This window comes from Meles meles, chromosome 4 (genome assembly GCF_922984935.1).
Source record: "Meles meles chromosome 4, mMelMel3.1 paternal haplotype, whole genome shotgun sequence".
Classification (NCBI taxonomy): Eukaryota; Metazoa; Chordata; class Mammalia; order Carnivora; family Mustelidae; genus Meles; species Meles meles.
This window is the reverse complement of record NC_060069.1, coordinates 3,316,795-3,331,469: the sequence shown is the minus strand read 5'-3', so window position 1 is coordinate 3,331,469 and position 14,675 is coordinate 3,316,795. Positions and strand designations below refer to the sequence as shown.

Genomic DNA, 14,675 nt, shown 5'->3' with positions numbered 1-14,675 from the left:
GAGGACCTTATCTCAGCGGGAAGGAAGCTGAAGGGGAGAGGGCTTCAGGAGTCCAAGGGGTGGAGGGAGGGAGAGGGGATGGATGGGTTGGGAAGACTGCCTTTGCTGAGATGGTTCCTCCCACCTTCTCCCCAGCCCTCTTGCTTCCTACCGCAGCGCCCCTTCCCACCACCCTGTGACAGCCCCATCCTAGGGCCAAGTGATCTCAGAGGCCTCTCCTTCCCCGTAGCCTGCCTACTGTCTGTCCGCACAGGCTCTGAAGACCCTACTTGACCAGCCTTTTTGGGGCCTCCCCATGCATGTCCTGGGGCTCTCCTCCCTAGAGGCCACAAGGTAGAGGCTTTGTTTCCATCTCATATAAGAGGAAAGGGAGCTCAGAGAGTCAGGCAACTTCCACAGGCATCAGTCTGTAAGGACTGCGACAGGGAGCCAAGCCCAGGTATGGGGACCCCCCCCCCCCCGAGGGATTTTGTAGCAAAGCTGATCACTGGTTTTATGAGGCTTTTCTGTAGACAGACAGTTAAGTCCCGGAGGCGCAAGTAGGTTAGAATGGGCAGGTCCACAAATGAGTCTGTTAGGGCCTCACTGGGTCCCTTACGCTTTAGCTCGAGAAGGCCGTGCAGCCTCTCGTGGGGCCAGCTTGGTCGAGGCACCCTGGGAACAGCCCAGCAGCATGGGGGTCTGCAGGCCATGGGAGCTCTACGGGGGGGGGGGGGGGGTGACACCCCTGAGCGGCGTCTTCCCACCCCAGTTCTGGACACAGCTGGGCAGGAGGAGTTCAGCGCCATGCGGGAGCAGTATATGCGCACGGGGGATGGCTTCCTCATCGTCTACTCGGTCACCGACAAGGCCAGCTTCGAGCACGTGGACCGCTTCCACCAACTCATCCTGCGCGTCAAGGACAGGTGAGGGCCACTGGGCCAGGACCTCCTGGCCCCTGCCTCAGAGCCGCCTGTCTGTCTGCCTGCTTGTCTCTCAGAGTCTCGGGTGTAAGCTGAGACACAGAGGGGCAAAGCTGAGCTCACACATCGGTACCCCCAACTCCTACCCCGGTTCTTTCCATGGGGCCAGACTGCTTCCAGGCCCTGAAGTCAGCCCCTCCCATGTCTCCTGAACAGTCCCCACTGATGGCCCCAGTTTAAGCAAATGTTACCAGGTTCGAAGAAAAAGTGAATTTCTTCTCCAGTATGCATTATAAGTGGTTACATTACATTTAACTGTGAGATTTACAAGCCCCTAATTAAAGGCTCATTTTTTCCCCTTAGTATTACATGGAGTAATTAAATAATTTGTAGTTTTCTTTTAAGCCTAACTGGTCTTTTCAGTTAATTGGCTCTTAAAGAGGCAACATCGGGGAGTAAAAGGACAAATTAAAAAGAAAGCAGCAAGCTTTGAGCAAATCTCAGTAAATTCAGAAAAATTTAGGTAACACCTGGTCCAATGGCAAAGAGTTAATAATTTTACCAGGTAAGGGGATACACACTCACATGCACTCATATGCATAAAACTCAGACTTAGAAATGTAAGTTAAGCCCCCGTCTATAGGAATTTCAAAAGAAGAAACATAAATGATTCTGAAGTAGGAAAATATTCAACCTTTTGGCTAACCAGAGTGCAAGGGAAAATAATAAAGTCTTATTTTTCACCTGTTAAATTATGACTTTTTAGATAAAAATCCCCAGTGATGTTAAAGATGCTATAAGACTGGCCTTTCTTTCACCTTCAGACAGCAATATGGCTACACCCCCGAGTGGGAATCTCTAAGGCAGGCGTGCCTTGGGAATCCCATCCCTTCTCTCCTGGGAGCCATCCGATTTTGTAGCTGCTATTTACTGAATGCCAGCTGTATACCAGATACCGGCCGGCCGTGGTGCTCTTATCTAGCCACTGCCGAAGGCCGCAGGAGCCCTGCAGGGCTGGCTGGTGCATCAGGGTGACCAGGAAATGGGAGGAAGGAGGTCTGGGAAGCCAGCCCCTGCCCAGCAGCCCCTCGGGAGCCCTCTCCGATGCTTCTGAACCAGGGGTTGCCCCAGGAGGGGGGCAGGGACCCCTTTGTCCTCCTTGCAGTAAGCCTAAGCCTCTAAACGAAGAGATCCAGCAGTCCGGGGGGAGGGAAGGGACTCAGGAGTCGGCCCCAGGCGCACCGGGGAGGCTGCGTGGGCTGCTGCATTATGCCCGAGGTGTGGCTGTGTTGTCTTCAGCAGGTGCGGAGGCAGTGAAATTTCATGAGCTGCTGTTCCTTTATTCCTCAGGGAGTCCTTTCCCATGATCCTCGTGGCCAACAAGGTCGATCTGATGCATTTGAGGAAGATCACCAGGGAGCAAGGAAAAGAAATGGCGACCAAACACAACGTAGGTGGCGTGCATGCATGCGCGTGTGTACGTGAGTGTACATGTGGGGGTGGTCAGGGGTGTACAGAAGTCCGTGCCCATCCCTCCTGCAGGACCTCGGGCCTCCTGGGTAGTGGGTTAGATTCCACAGAGAGGCCTGGCAGGCCATATGTGACGAGGGCAATGTTGGGAAACAAAACAGCAGGCCTGAGAGAAAGCACCCTCTTCTCAGTCATGAGGAGCTCTGGTGGGGGGACCAGATCCCTTCACTGTGGCCTGGGAGCTGTGGCATGCAGGCCACCTCCTGCCACTAGCACAGCAGATTCATCTCTGGCCTGTGCTGGGGCTTCTGGGCGCTCCCTGAGCCCGCCGCCGATTCCGCTCTGAATCATCAGGCCAGCTGCAGCCGGCAAGCCCTGTTCTGTGCCAGGCCTGGTGCCAGGATGCGCTCACTCCTCACCAGCCCCTGCTGAGGTGGGCATCGTGACCCCATCTTACAGGTGGTCAGACTGAGGTTTGCCCAGGCCACCCCATGAATATCAGTGGAAATCTTTGTTTTCTTTTTTTCAGTTCATTGCGATGCCCCTTTGCCCTCTGGATGTGCCGCGTGGGGTCACTGGGCTTCTTCCTACCCCTCCCCCGCGCCGGCACAGCCCAGGCCCCTGGCCTCACGGGTCAGTTATGTAGAAGTCCACTCTGCCTGCTGGGAGCTCTGATGCAAGGTTGCCCCTTCCCTTTGCCTGGGGGGCCCAGCTCTGTGAGTAGAGCAAGGGCACTCAGTGCAAATCACTTCCGTTTGTCTCTGCCTTCTGCTTCATTGCCATGTCCACGTAACTATCCTAGGCCCTGGGAAAGAAAACCCCTGGCTTTGCGGTGCTTATTTCTAGTGACAGATAATAAAAAAGCAAATTACAGTGTGACGTGTGCAAAGAAGTGAATCGGGAAGGGGGTCAGGAATGTGAGGTGGAGGCGGATGCTTTTCCACACAGGGCAGTCAGGGAAAGCCTTGTGAGGGAGCACGCATTTCAGCAAGGACTTACAGGAGCTGAGGAAGCCAGGCTGATCTCTGGGGGAAGAAGGTTCCAGCTCAGGGAATCATCAGTGCAAAGGCCCTCAGGCGGAAGGTTGAGGATCGATGGGCACGGAGGCCAGCTGGAGCAGGAGTGGGAGGGGTGGGTTGCGGGAGGCCAGGTCAGAGAAGGGCTTCAAGGCTTTATGGGCTTCTCCTCAGAGAGAGAGGGGAAAACACTGCAGGGCTTTGAGTGAGGAGTGATGATGAGGTCTGGCTAGTGGCTGCACAGCTTCTCATGTGTGGCCGTGTTGAGATGGGCCCCTGGAGGCCAGTTGTGGGAGCAGGGAAGCCAGCTGGGGTCTGCTCAGTAACAGCCTGGCCCAGGTTGGTGTCGGTGAAGGCGGCAAGGAGGTGGTTGGATTCTGGACGTGTTTCTAAGAAAGCCAACAGGACATGTGCACAGATTGGATGTGGAGTGAGAGAGGAAGAAGGAATGGCAGGTGACTCTGTGATTTGGGTGTGAGCCACTTCCAGGAGACCAGCGTGTCGGTAACCAGGCCGGAGAGACGATAGGAGGAGGTATGTATGAGACAGGAGCCTGGTTACAGATCTGTGGCGTTTGAGGGGCTGAGCAGATAATCTGATGGACATGCCAAGATGGCAGTCAGATAAGGCACCTGGGGGAGTATTGGCCGTCAGCAGCGTGCAGATGGCCTTTGAAGCCGTACACACTGAGGAAGCGAGTGTACATAAGGCAAGGGTCCCAGAACTGGCCGGGACACTTCACCTAGTGATGCAGAGAGGTGAGGAGGGAGCCACAAAAGGGCTTGAGCTGTGGGTGACACATGAGGGCCAGAGTGGGGCATCATGGGTGCCAAGTGACAACTTGCCTCAAGGAGAAGGGAATGGACAGGGTTGCCCCAGAGGAGAGCTAGAGACTCCCCTCTGACTTCTGAGCAGAGACAGGCTGAGGGGCTCCGTTCCCCAGGCTCAGGCTCCCTCAGGCCTCTCTCAGACACCTGCGCACCCTCCCAAGCCACAGGGTGGAGGGTTCAGAGCAGAGGCTGCCCTCCTGCCCTGTAGCCTGGGGCTCCGGCCTTGCAACCACGTGTTTCCAGCAGCAAATGCCTCTGCCTCCTTTATCGTTTGACCGAGCGACTCTGAGCTCCTATCACAACATGCTATTCATAAGGCAAGTTCCTCTTACGCTGCCAAGCTAGCGCCCCACCTGCTGCCAGAAGGTGGCCTTCGCTAGCCCTGTGGTGGAGTCAGACCATGCTACCATTTAGTGCAGCGCTCCCTTTAATTCAACTCTCCTTGCTACTGAAACCCTAGAATTCCAAGAACCCAGATAACACAACCCAGCATTTCTTCAGTGGTAGAGGCAGGACCCCCAGAAAGAAGGCAGAGGGTGCCCGAGGCTCCGGGGGACACTACTGCTCCTCTACTTGTGAGTGGTGGGTGGGACGGCTGGCAGCGGTGGTCTGAGTCCTCTGGAACCGTGCACCTGCTGTCCTGACAGGGTCCCGGCCCAAGAAGGGGCTCCAGGTGGGTCCCAGCCCCAGCTACAGGCACCTTCCTGCCCCCTCTCTGTGTGGCAACAGGAAGCATGTGGCCCGGCCTCATGGGATTCTGGCTCCTAGGGCCCAGCAGGGATGCCCCCCCATGACTGGGAGGGGCCCTGAAGCTTCCCCCGGCATCCCAAGCTGTCCAAGGGCGGCCCCGCAGGAAGTGCGGCATGCACCTGCTTCAAACCTTGATTTCCTGTCAGCTGCAGTGTGGCTCTGGGCGAGTACGTCTCCAGTCTGAGCTCTCAGTGTCCCCCACCACGCAGTGGAGATACATGCTTACCCCCAAGGGTGAAGGTGGGGATTAACTGAGCTCAGGGATGTTGAGACCTGGCAGGCGAAGGGCCCAGAGTCCTCTCTGTCAAACAGCCAACAGTGGAGGGCAGTTTCCTTGCAGTGTCATCAGAGGCTCAGAGATTGGTTGGATGACTATTTTCAGAGTCTGAGCCATGCTTCGCAGGCTCTGCCCTTTGCATCCAGGCCAGCCATGAGACCTCCGCTTGAAGCCACAGCAATGCGTGAAGGTACTTTAGGATGTGTTCTGGGCCGTCGTTTACAACGTCCTCCTCTAGAATAACGGCTCGCCTTGTCACCCCACCCTCACCGCCCGTGCATTTGAACCACTGATTATTTTTATTTTCTTCACTGGGCTTTTCTTTTTCGAAAGTGTTATAATGAAATGCCTTAATTTTGTAGCCAGGAAAAAGTTATGAAATGCCCCCGAGTTCTTCACCCTGACCACAGTCGGCCTCCCTCTCTGGCCTGGGGAAACCTGTATATTTTGCACAAACCCTACACTCTCTCCACTCGAGGGGGAGTGGGCACAAAGCCTTCCTGCCTGTGTGGGGTCCATGAGACAGGAGAATGGGTGTGCACAGGACGGCATCCTGAGCTCATGCAACCTTTGTTCTCCTCCCTGTGCTGGCCTGAGACTTGGGGTGATACGGCCCTGAACACCTGTCCCGTGGGGCCCCTCAGCCACATTTGCCTGTGTGCTGCCCTCTTTCGGCGAGGTGATCATTCCTCAGTACCAAATGTGCAGACACAAGCTCTCAGTGCACGTGGCCGAGCTCCCGGACTCGTAGGCACAGACCAATTAAGAGTTGAGCCCCGCAAGCTCGTTAGGGGTGAGAAGGCACAGAGCAGCTAGGGGTCACTGAGGCACAGTGTCCTGCCTGTGACCCAGCCTCGCCTCCGCCTCTCCTGCCAGAGTCCCCTCTGGAGGGTCCAGGAAGAGGCAGAAGTCCCCTCACGGTGGAGAAACAGGCCTCAGAAAGAAAAAAGAATAGCATCAGACCCTATTTTGGTTTGATAAATGAAACAGTCTTTCAAGTATATAAAAAGATCTCTTTTTTTCTATTTTAAGAGGGCTATTAAAGATCTCTTTGACGAGAGAATAAGAGGGAATTTAAGAAGCTGTCAATAACATTTTCCACCCTTAAGGAGAGCAGGTGGTCCCTCGGGACCTCTGAGAATTTGCAGTTTTAGGGAATAGGGCTCTGTGGACCTCAGTGCTACTTTACCAAATTGAGCTTTGCCTTCCAGATTCCGTACATAGAAACCAGTGCCAAGGACCCACCTCTCAACGTGGACAAAGCCTTCCATGACCTGGTCAGGGTAATTAGGTGAGTGCTGCTCGCATCCCCAGAAGAGGCTCTCTGCAGCACGATGGGCACTGGGAGGACTGGAGGGACCTGGCTGCTTCTTCCAAGGCCCAGGCTACGTGGTTCTGGGCCTGCTTTGGATTTCTTATCCCTCCATCCATTTCTTTTCCTCGCCTTCCCACCTTCCTTTGCACACACCCCCTCACATCTCCTCCCTGTGGGTGAAGGGGAGCATGAGGGTGCCTTCCTGTCTGGGGTGCCGGCTCAGCTTCCTCTGCAGCCTCCCTCGGCTCTGCAGCTCGGGCTCCCTCCTCCTGCCTTCGCTGTTCTCCCGAACAACACCTGTCAACGGCGTAGAAGTAGACCCTGTCCTCTCCCCCGGCTGGAGGCCGGAGTGCCCCGTGACAGCGCACCGGAGCCACCACCACCGTATCACACGTGCCCCTGCTTCCAGACTGCACACTCTGCCGGGCTCCAGGGTGGCCGGAAACCCTCATCAGCAGTCTCGCATGCATTTCTTTACAGTCAGGGTCGCAGCTCCAACCACCTCGTGCTCAGAGGGCTGCCACAGCCTGTCGCTGCTCCCCGACTCCAGGGTTTGCAACGCGCAGAACAGCCCAACCTGAGCTCCTCAAATACCCGGCATTGAGTGTGAAGCTGTGTGTGGTGAGCCCCAAGGCTGTCGGTTAGCTGAGGACTCAGGGGCAGGACTCTGACAGAGCGTATTCCCCCTGTGGCTTCCCGGTGCCCCCAGGACACACACACACACACACACACACACACACACACACACACACACACACAGCCCTTTCCTCCCCACCGCCCTGGGTGCGCTGGGCCAGCACAGCCTCACTTCTCGCTCGCACTCACGGAAAGATCCTCTTCTAGGCATCTTGCCTCCAGCTGGGACACGCGGCCACCGGGAGCTGGTGTATCTTGGTTATGGACCTGTAGTTCCAGGGCAGGTTTTAGACACAGGAACAGCTAACAGAAAACATGCAAAAAGCTCTTGGACTCAACAAACTTGTCATTTTATTTTAAATATGAGAAATAAAAATAGAGGCAGTACCGAATAACACATAACATAGCTGAAGATTTAAGTAACTGCAGCCACAGCGGGACGTGGGGAATTCTCACCCGTGGGGGCACAGGCTTTGCCCTGCCCTCCCTGCCTTCCCACTTTCTGTGCCCCAGAGACACCGTCCGGGCCAGGCCCTCCCCCAGTGTCCAGAACAGGCCTGCCGCCTGCACCTCTGGGGCCCAGGAGGAGAGGGGCCGGGAGAAGCAAAGCCGGTTCTGACTTTGTTTTTCTGCTTTTCACTGTCTCAAAAGGCAACAGATTCCGGAAAAGAGTCAGAAGAAGAAGAAGAAAACCAAATGGCGGGGAGACCGGGCCACCGGCACCCACAAACTGCAGTGTGTGATATTGTGACGGGCCTGAGGCTCTGGCCGCGGTGACGGTGACCTGACCGGCCCCCGGGGCCTTCCACTGCCTAACTGCACTGAAAACCATTTCTAACCACGACCCTCGGCCCGAGGACCTGGCACAGGAAGGGAGAGAGGGCAGGGAGGAGCTAGGCTCTGGCTTTGCCGAAGGGCACAGGCTTTCCCAAGTCTCACAAGAGACAAGAAAGCAGCCTCCAAGCCCATCGCGTTGATTCAACCCGGTTCCTCCCAGTCTCTCGGTGGCTGTGTTTTTCCTTTGAAGTACACGGTATTGGTGTGATGTGGAAGTGTGTGTCCACGGACAGAGTACTGAACAAGCCATGATCCACCCCTACCCCGCTGCCCCCAGCCCAGAGTGTCCGAGCTTGGGGGGCTTTTGTAGATTTTTAAATTATTTTAGTGATTATTATTTTATTAAAGGGGTCTGTGCCCACGGATGGGCGGAGCTTCCGGTCTTCAGCAGGCCTCTCTGAGAACACATCTGGAATAATGTTGTTGTTTGTGACTGGGTTTTCCCAGCAGGGCCAAAACTCAGCTCAACATGCAAGTGGAGGGACCGAGAGCATGGAGGTGAATGGGGACAGTGGCCCAAGGCCTGAGAGGAACATCCCGCTCCCGGCCTCCAAACTGCACAGAGGAGAGGTGCGGTCACCCAGAAGGTTTTGCTGTGCCTGAGGGTGCGGGTATTAGGAAATGGAGTTTTATTTTGCTTAGCAGAGAGGCTGGCACGTGCATGTCCATTTTTGGAGGGGTTTTCCTGATCCTGGACGTGTATAAGTTAAGTCAGCTGATTGGCTATGCACAAGCGTCTGTTCGCTTTCCAGACAGTGTGGACTGAGTTCTGTGCTGAGGGCTCCCCGGGACCTGTCTCGTCCTGCTCTCCACTCCCTGTGCTGCCTCACGCCTCTTGGACACAAACGCATGGACGTGGGCACGTATGTCTCGCGTGTCCCAGTAAGCTAATGTGAACGCCACCCAGAAAGCTCTATAGTTCATGCTGAATCTTAGCCAGAAACGATCCAACACTGTTGTTACTAAAACAACCAAGACAAGAAGCCATTTTCCCTTTGACTCCACTGACCACCACTTCTTAAAGCCCAGTACATAAGCAAACCGGGCTAAGCGTTTGCAAACTTAGGATTCACTTGCCTTTCTGGCACACACTTTTCTTCACCTCTTGGATCTTCACTGTAACATAATTAAAGGAGAAAGAAAGGGTGGGGTGATGACATGACCCCCATACACCTGCTTCTATAAGGGGACACTCCCCCAACTTCCTGACGATGCCGCTTCCCTCTCAGGTGCTGCCGCCGTGATCCAGAGACTGGATTTTCCCAGTCAGAGGGTGGAGGGGCAGCAGCGACCGCAAAGCCCTCCATCCCTGACAGATCAGAATATGAGGTAGCTCGGCTCGTGACCCCATTTTCCATTTACAAATCAGGTCATGAGGCAAACTGGAGAAGCCCTAGCAGGTGGCCTGGCTGCTCTTTGGAGAGAGAAGCCCTGAGAAGGTGAGCACCCCACTGGACGTGGAGACACCTCGCATCATTTCTGGTTTTGAAAGCATGCTGCGTTCCTAACTCAGCAAGATCACCAGCACCGGGGGGCCCAGCCGAAGAGCGATTCTGTGTTGAATGAAATCACTGGGGCCTCAGTTAATTGGAAATTCAAACTCCTTTATTTGTCTCAATGGTCTCCCCCCACCCCGCCCCACCCCCCTTCCCCGGACCCTGAAAGGAAAGATAACAACATTCCAGATTAGGCACTTCAGAGTGTCCCAAGATCCTATAATGCTAATGGGCGTTTTAAACACAAACAGGCCAAGGCTCTTTCCAACCCTTCTGCTCCTCTGAGCTGAGTCCGCAACAGCCCCGTGTGCAAGAAGAGGACACGGCAGCAAGACGGGCGGGACAAAGTACGGAGGGAGATGCTCCGCAGTGAAGGAGTGGGGGTGGGAAGGAAGCCATGCACAAAGGGCAGTGGCCGCTGCTGGAAAGCTTCTGCTGGGCAAGGACCATCACCAGCAGGTCCCCGCCCCCGCCCTGTGCAGAGTCTGCAGCTCCTTGGTAACCCTGAGTGGGGAGTCCTGCTGGAAGATCAGCCGCTCCAGAATGAAGCCCTTAGCCATGAAGGTAACCAGACACGTGAGTTCCATCTGCTACTGGCCCCTCCCCCAACAGAGGCCTGCTTCTGCCCACGCCCGCCTCGTCTTCCAGGACAGCTGTCCTGCAGTCATCCTGTAGCTCAGCTCCACAGTGCTCAAGGAACAAACTGGTAACGGGAAGGCCCGCTGCTGCGGAGTCAAGCTTAGCCTTATGTTCTGTGACCTCGTGTTCCCCAGCGATGAGACAGGAAAAAAAACACTTTTCGAAGACAGTTCTCCGTGTTTAAGGGAACTGTGGGCCCTTGGAGCAGTGGGGGCTTCCAGATAGGCCAGAATGGAGTGGACCCTGGGGCATTCCCAGTACAGTAGCTTCTCCGTGGTCCCGTGAGAGGGTCATTTGGGACACCAGTTGGCCACGCTACTCCATGACTGGGGAGTCCAATGGGACTTGTGTCTTTGGTGACATTTCGGTGTTTCCACTGGTTTTGCTGACCACCCGAATAGTGCTACCTTCACATCCCCTAGAACACACCCTTCTTGAAACCCCCTCACCCCATGCCTTTGCCACTGTGTGCTCTCAATTTTTCTCCTAAAATTTGACACCCCGCAATTCGAGGGCTACTTTTCTATCCAACAGGTAATCTTAGCCATCTTCCCCACCCCTCCAGCCTGGGGCTCTGGCCACTGACTTCTCCTATTCTTGGCCACACAGGGGTCCCTTGGATGGTCTCTCTTAGGACTTTGACCCCACCTTGTGTCGTTTGCTGTGGAGAGTGCCTCGTGGCCTAGTGTGGCCAGTCTCACCTCGCCAGGAGACGTGACCCACTAACACATGGCAGCCCTGACCCAAAGGCCACATGTGACAGTAATCTGGAGCCACAGACCGGTGCCCTCCATTAGCAGCCCATTGGGTTAAAAATTCCATGTTGGGTTCACATAGAACGAAAGATACTTGAATTGTCGAGCGCCCGTGAGCGCCCCGCCTCTGCTACCCAGTATTAACAGATGGCCATCTCCGAGAAATGGGAGTGATGCCTGAGGGTCTCAATGATGCTTGAGCCTTTTATGTAACTTTTTATTAAGTCTTTGTGTATCTCAACTCATTAATAAAGAAAAGAAGAACACTTGGCTTATTTCCTCTTATTCAGATACTCCTAAAGTGTTGCTGAGAATGTAAGTTGTCCATGTCTGGCCCAGAGCAAACTGAAGTAGGGAGGAGAGCGCTGGGGGCCATGAGGAGTGTCTCCTTCCTACCGGGAGCCAGAGGATGAGGGCAAGTGAGCACATAGCCTCCTGATGTCTGGAAGCCCTGGATTCAAGTTCTGCCACCGAGCTTTCCGTGCCCGCTTCGGTCTCCTGCTGCGCTGCCCAAGGACAGCAGAATAGTGTGTACTTCCTGAACAGCCTGAGGACTGAGGCTGTGGTGGTACGGATCTCAGAAGTGGCGCTCTTTGTAGAGGACACTGGGCTATCTGACACTGTTGCTTTCCATGGGAAGAGATCACCCCCTTCCCCCAACCACAAGATCACAGTCTTTTGTGCGGTGCGGTTTCATTTCTCTGTTCATTGAAGCTGGTGGGTACTTGGCCAAGTTGAGTCTCTCTGGCTCCTTTATCCAGGAATTAGAGACCAACCGACCATATCCCTCTCGTGTACTGTCTTTGGGGAGTAATGGGTAAAGTGTGTAGGCCTGGGGGCTCCTCGCCCTCTCTGGGCTTGGAGCAGCCTAGGGTAGGCGCTGTGGTGTGGTGGCCACTGGGCCTGGCCGCCCACGCATTCATTCTGCATGTATTGATCAGGTATTCGGCGGGGTGCCAGGTCCATGGTAGTGAGCAGAGCAGATGGTCTTCTGGTCATCCGTTCTCCTTTAGTCCTGAATTAGCTTCCTGTGGCTATTGTAACAAAGTACCACAAACTCAGTGGCTTAACAGAGAAGTTTATTCTCTCACAGTTCTAGAGGCTGAAAGTCCAAACTCAGTAGACTGAAGTCGAGGTGTGGGCAGGTGTGTGCTCCCTCCGGAGGCTTGGGGGAACCCATTCCTTGCTTCTTCCTGCTTCTAGAACTTCTGGCATTGCATGGCTTGGGGCCATTTCCCTCCAGTCTTCAAGGCCAGCATCTTCAAATCTCTCTCTTCTCTATCTTCGCATGGCCTTCTCCTCCCTATGGCAAGCCTCCCCCTCTTGGAGCTGATGCTCCCTCCTTCACTGAGAAAGTTGAAGGCAGCTGAAGAGAATTTCCACAGCCCCCCTCCACCATCTCCACCCACCCTCTAGCATGGGCACCCACACTCTGCCTTCCTGGCTCCTATAGGCGGACCATCCATGCTCCCGGCTGAAGCCAGTCCCTTCTCTTGCTTCTCATGGGTACGAGAACATCCAGGACTTCCCTCTGGCTCTTCACCCCCTCTCTTCTCCATCATCTGTTCTTCCCTTTCTTGGATCTTTCCCATCTTCAGACAAACAAGAACAAAACTTTCCTTTGAAGCACCGCCTTTGCCAGATACCACTGGCTTCTCTGCTGTCTTTTGCAGGAAGCCATCTTAAAAGGGTAATCTACACTCAGTCCATGAATCACTCTCATTCTTGCTCTTTAGACTTCTCTAAACAGACTTTCACCCATCATTCCACCACCACCACCCTTCTTCTCAAGGTCAGCCATAGCTTCCATCTTGCTAATTCAGTGGCTGGTTCTCAGTCTTTTTGCATTTGATCTTGCAGCTTTGGCACAGGTTTTCACTCCTTTCTTTTTTTTCTTTTAAAGATTTTATTTATTTATGTGACAGACAGAGATCACAAATGGGCAGAAAGGCAGGCAGAGAGAGAGGAAGGGAAGCAGTCTCCCTGCCAAGCAGAGAGCCCGATGCGGGGCTCGATCCCAAGACCCCGGGATTATGACCTGAGCCGAAGGCAGAGGCTTTAACCCACTGAGCCACCCAAGCGCCCCCCCACTCCTTCTTTCTTATTCAATTTTTTTCCATTGGCTTCTAGGATGCTGCCATCTCTTTGTTTTTCTCCTTCCTCATGGTCACTCCCTAAAATCTTTTGCGCATTCCTCCTCCTCTGTTAGAGCACCCCAGAGCTCAGTCCTTGGTTCTCTACCTGCCATATGATCCAGTAATTCCACTATTGGGTATTTATCTGAAGAAAACAAAACACTAATTCAAGAAGATGTATGCTCTCCTATTTTATTGCAGCATCATTTACAATAGCCAAGATATAGAAGCAACCCAAGTATCGATCAACAGATGAATAAATAAGGAAAATCACACACACACACACACACACACACACACACACACACACACACACACATTATGCAGCCATAAAAAAGGATGAGATTGTACTATTTGAGACAACATAGATGGCATTAGAGGGTATTATGCTAAGTGAACTAAGACAGAAAAAAATCCTATGATTCAACTCATAAGTAGTGGAATAAGCAGCAAGTGAATAAATGAAAAAGCAGAATAAGACCTACAAATACAGAGAAGAAATTTTTGTTGCCAGAGGAAATGAGGATGGGGATTTGGGCCAAATAGGTGCAGGGGGAGGGCAATCCAGGCTTCCAGTCAGGGACTGAGCAAGTCATGGGAATAAAAGGCACAGAACAAGGAATACAGTCAGTGATGCTATAACAATGATGTGACAGACGGCAGCCTACACCTGTGGTGAACATAGGGCGGTGTATAAACTTGTCCAGTCACTAAGTGTTTACTTGAAATAATGAAACACTGTGTCAACTGTACTTAAATTTAAAAAAAATTTTTTCCCAGGTAATAATAAAGCCACTAGCCCAGTGACCATCTACACTTACTGTGGCGAGCACTGAGTAATGTACAGAACTGTGGAGTCACTGTGCTGTACACCTGAAACCAGTATAACATTGTACCCCAACTTTACTCCATTTAAACAAAGTCTCCGTGTCACAGGGGTTCCCAGCTCAATAGGGATGATGAACCATTCTGATCTGTGCAAAGAGGAATCCCTCCACCTGGGGGAGCTGGAAGGGGCTCTCATAAACTTAGCGCCCCGCGGATGAGGATGTTGTTCGCTGACCAGATGAGATTTTCAGATGCATATTGGGTCCATCACTTGTGAAGATTAAGGGTTGCATTGCCCAGGCTCCCAGGACTCTTTAAAATAAAGTCCACCTCTACTTCCGTTCATGTCTGAAGAGGCAGTGGATAGAAGTCAGCGGGTGTCAGTCACGTTGGCATTGGCATCACCCAGGAGCTTATTGAAAGCGCAGACCTTGGGGTCCTGCCCCGACCTGCTCGGTCAGAATCCGCATTTTAGCCAGATCGGCAGGGGAGTCAGGTGTGGGGCACAGTAGAGTTTAGAACATCAGCCTGGCATCAGACCATCTAGTCTTGGGCTCACTGTGCCCCGGAACCCCATTCAACCATGTCCAGCTGGAGGAAGCCTCCTCAGCATTCAACTTGGCATGACAGTTTGCCCCTCTGCCCATAGCAGCAGCAGATTCTGTCTAGCAAGGCAGTATGCTCCCAAGGGTCCCCCCGGTCAGCATGCACCTTAATTATGAGGGAGTTCTACACAAAGGGGAGTGAGACCCCAGTTAGCTTCTCAAGCACTCTAGTATTTGCCTGCAA

At 53.6% G+C, this 14,675-nt stretch overlaps 1 protein-coding gene across 4 annotated transcripts in view; it reads left to right on the top strand.

The window, feature by feature from the left end:
* The window catches only part of MRAS (muscle RAS oncogene homolog), a 62,283-nt gene extending 51,091 nt beyond the window's left edge, over positions 1 to 11,192 (top strand). For all 4 annotated transcript variants that reach the window (XM_046002735.1, XM_046002736.1, XM_046002737.1 and 1 more), the window contains 4 exons: positions 752 to 905; positions 2,253 to 2,352; positions 6,457 to 6,536; positions 7,848 to 11,192. In XM_046002735.1, coding sequence (XP_045858691.1) covers positions 752 to 905; positions 2,253 to 2,352; positions 6,457 to 6,536; positions 7,848 to 7,947 — 434 coding nt within the window. In that variant the 3' untranslated portion in view covers positions 7,948 to 11,192. The remainder of the gene's footprint in view (positions 1 to 751; positions 906 to 2,252; positions 2,353 to 6,456; positions 6,537 to 7,847) is intronic.
* Positions 11,193 to 14,675: the final 3,483 nt, after the last annotated feature.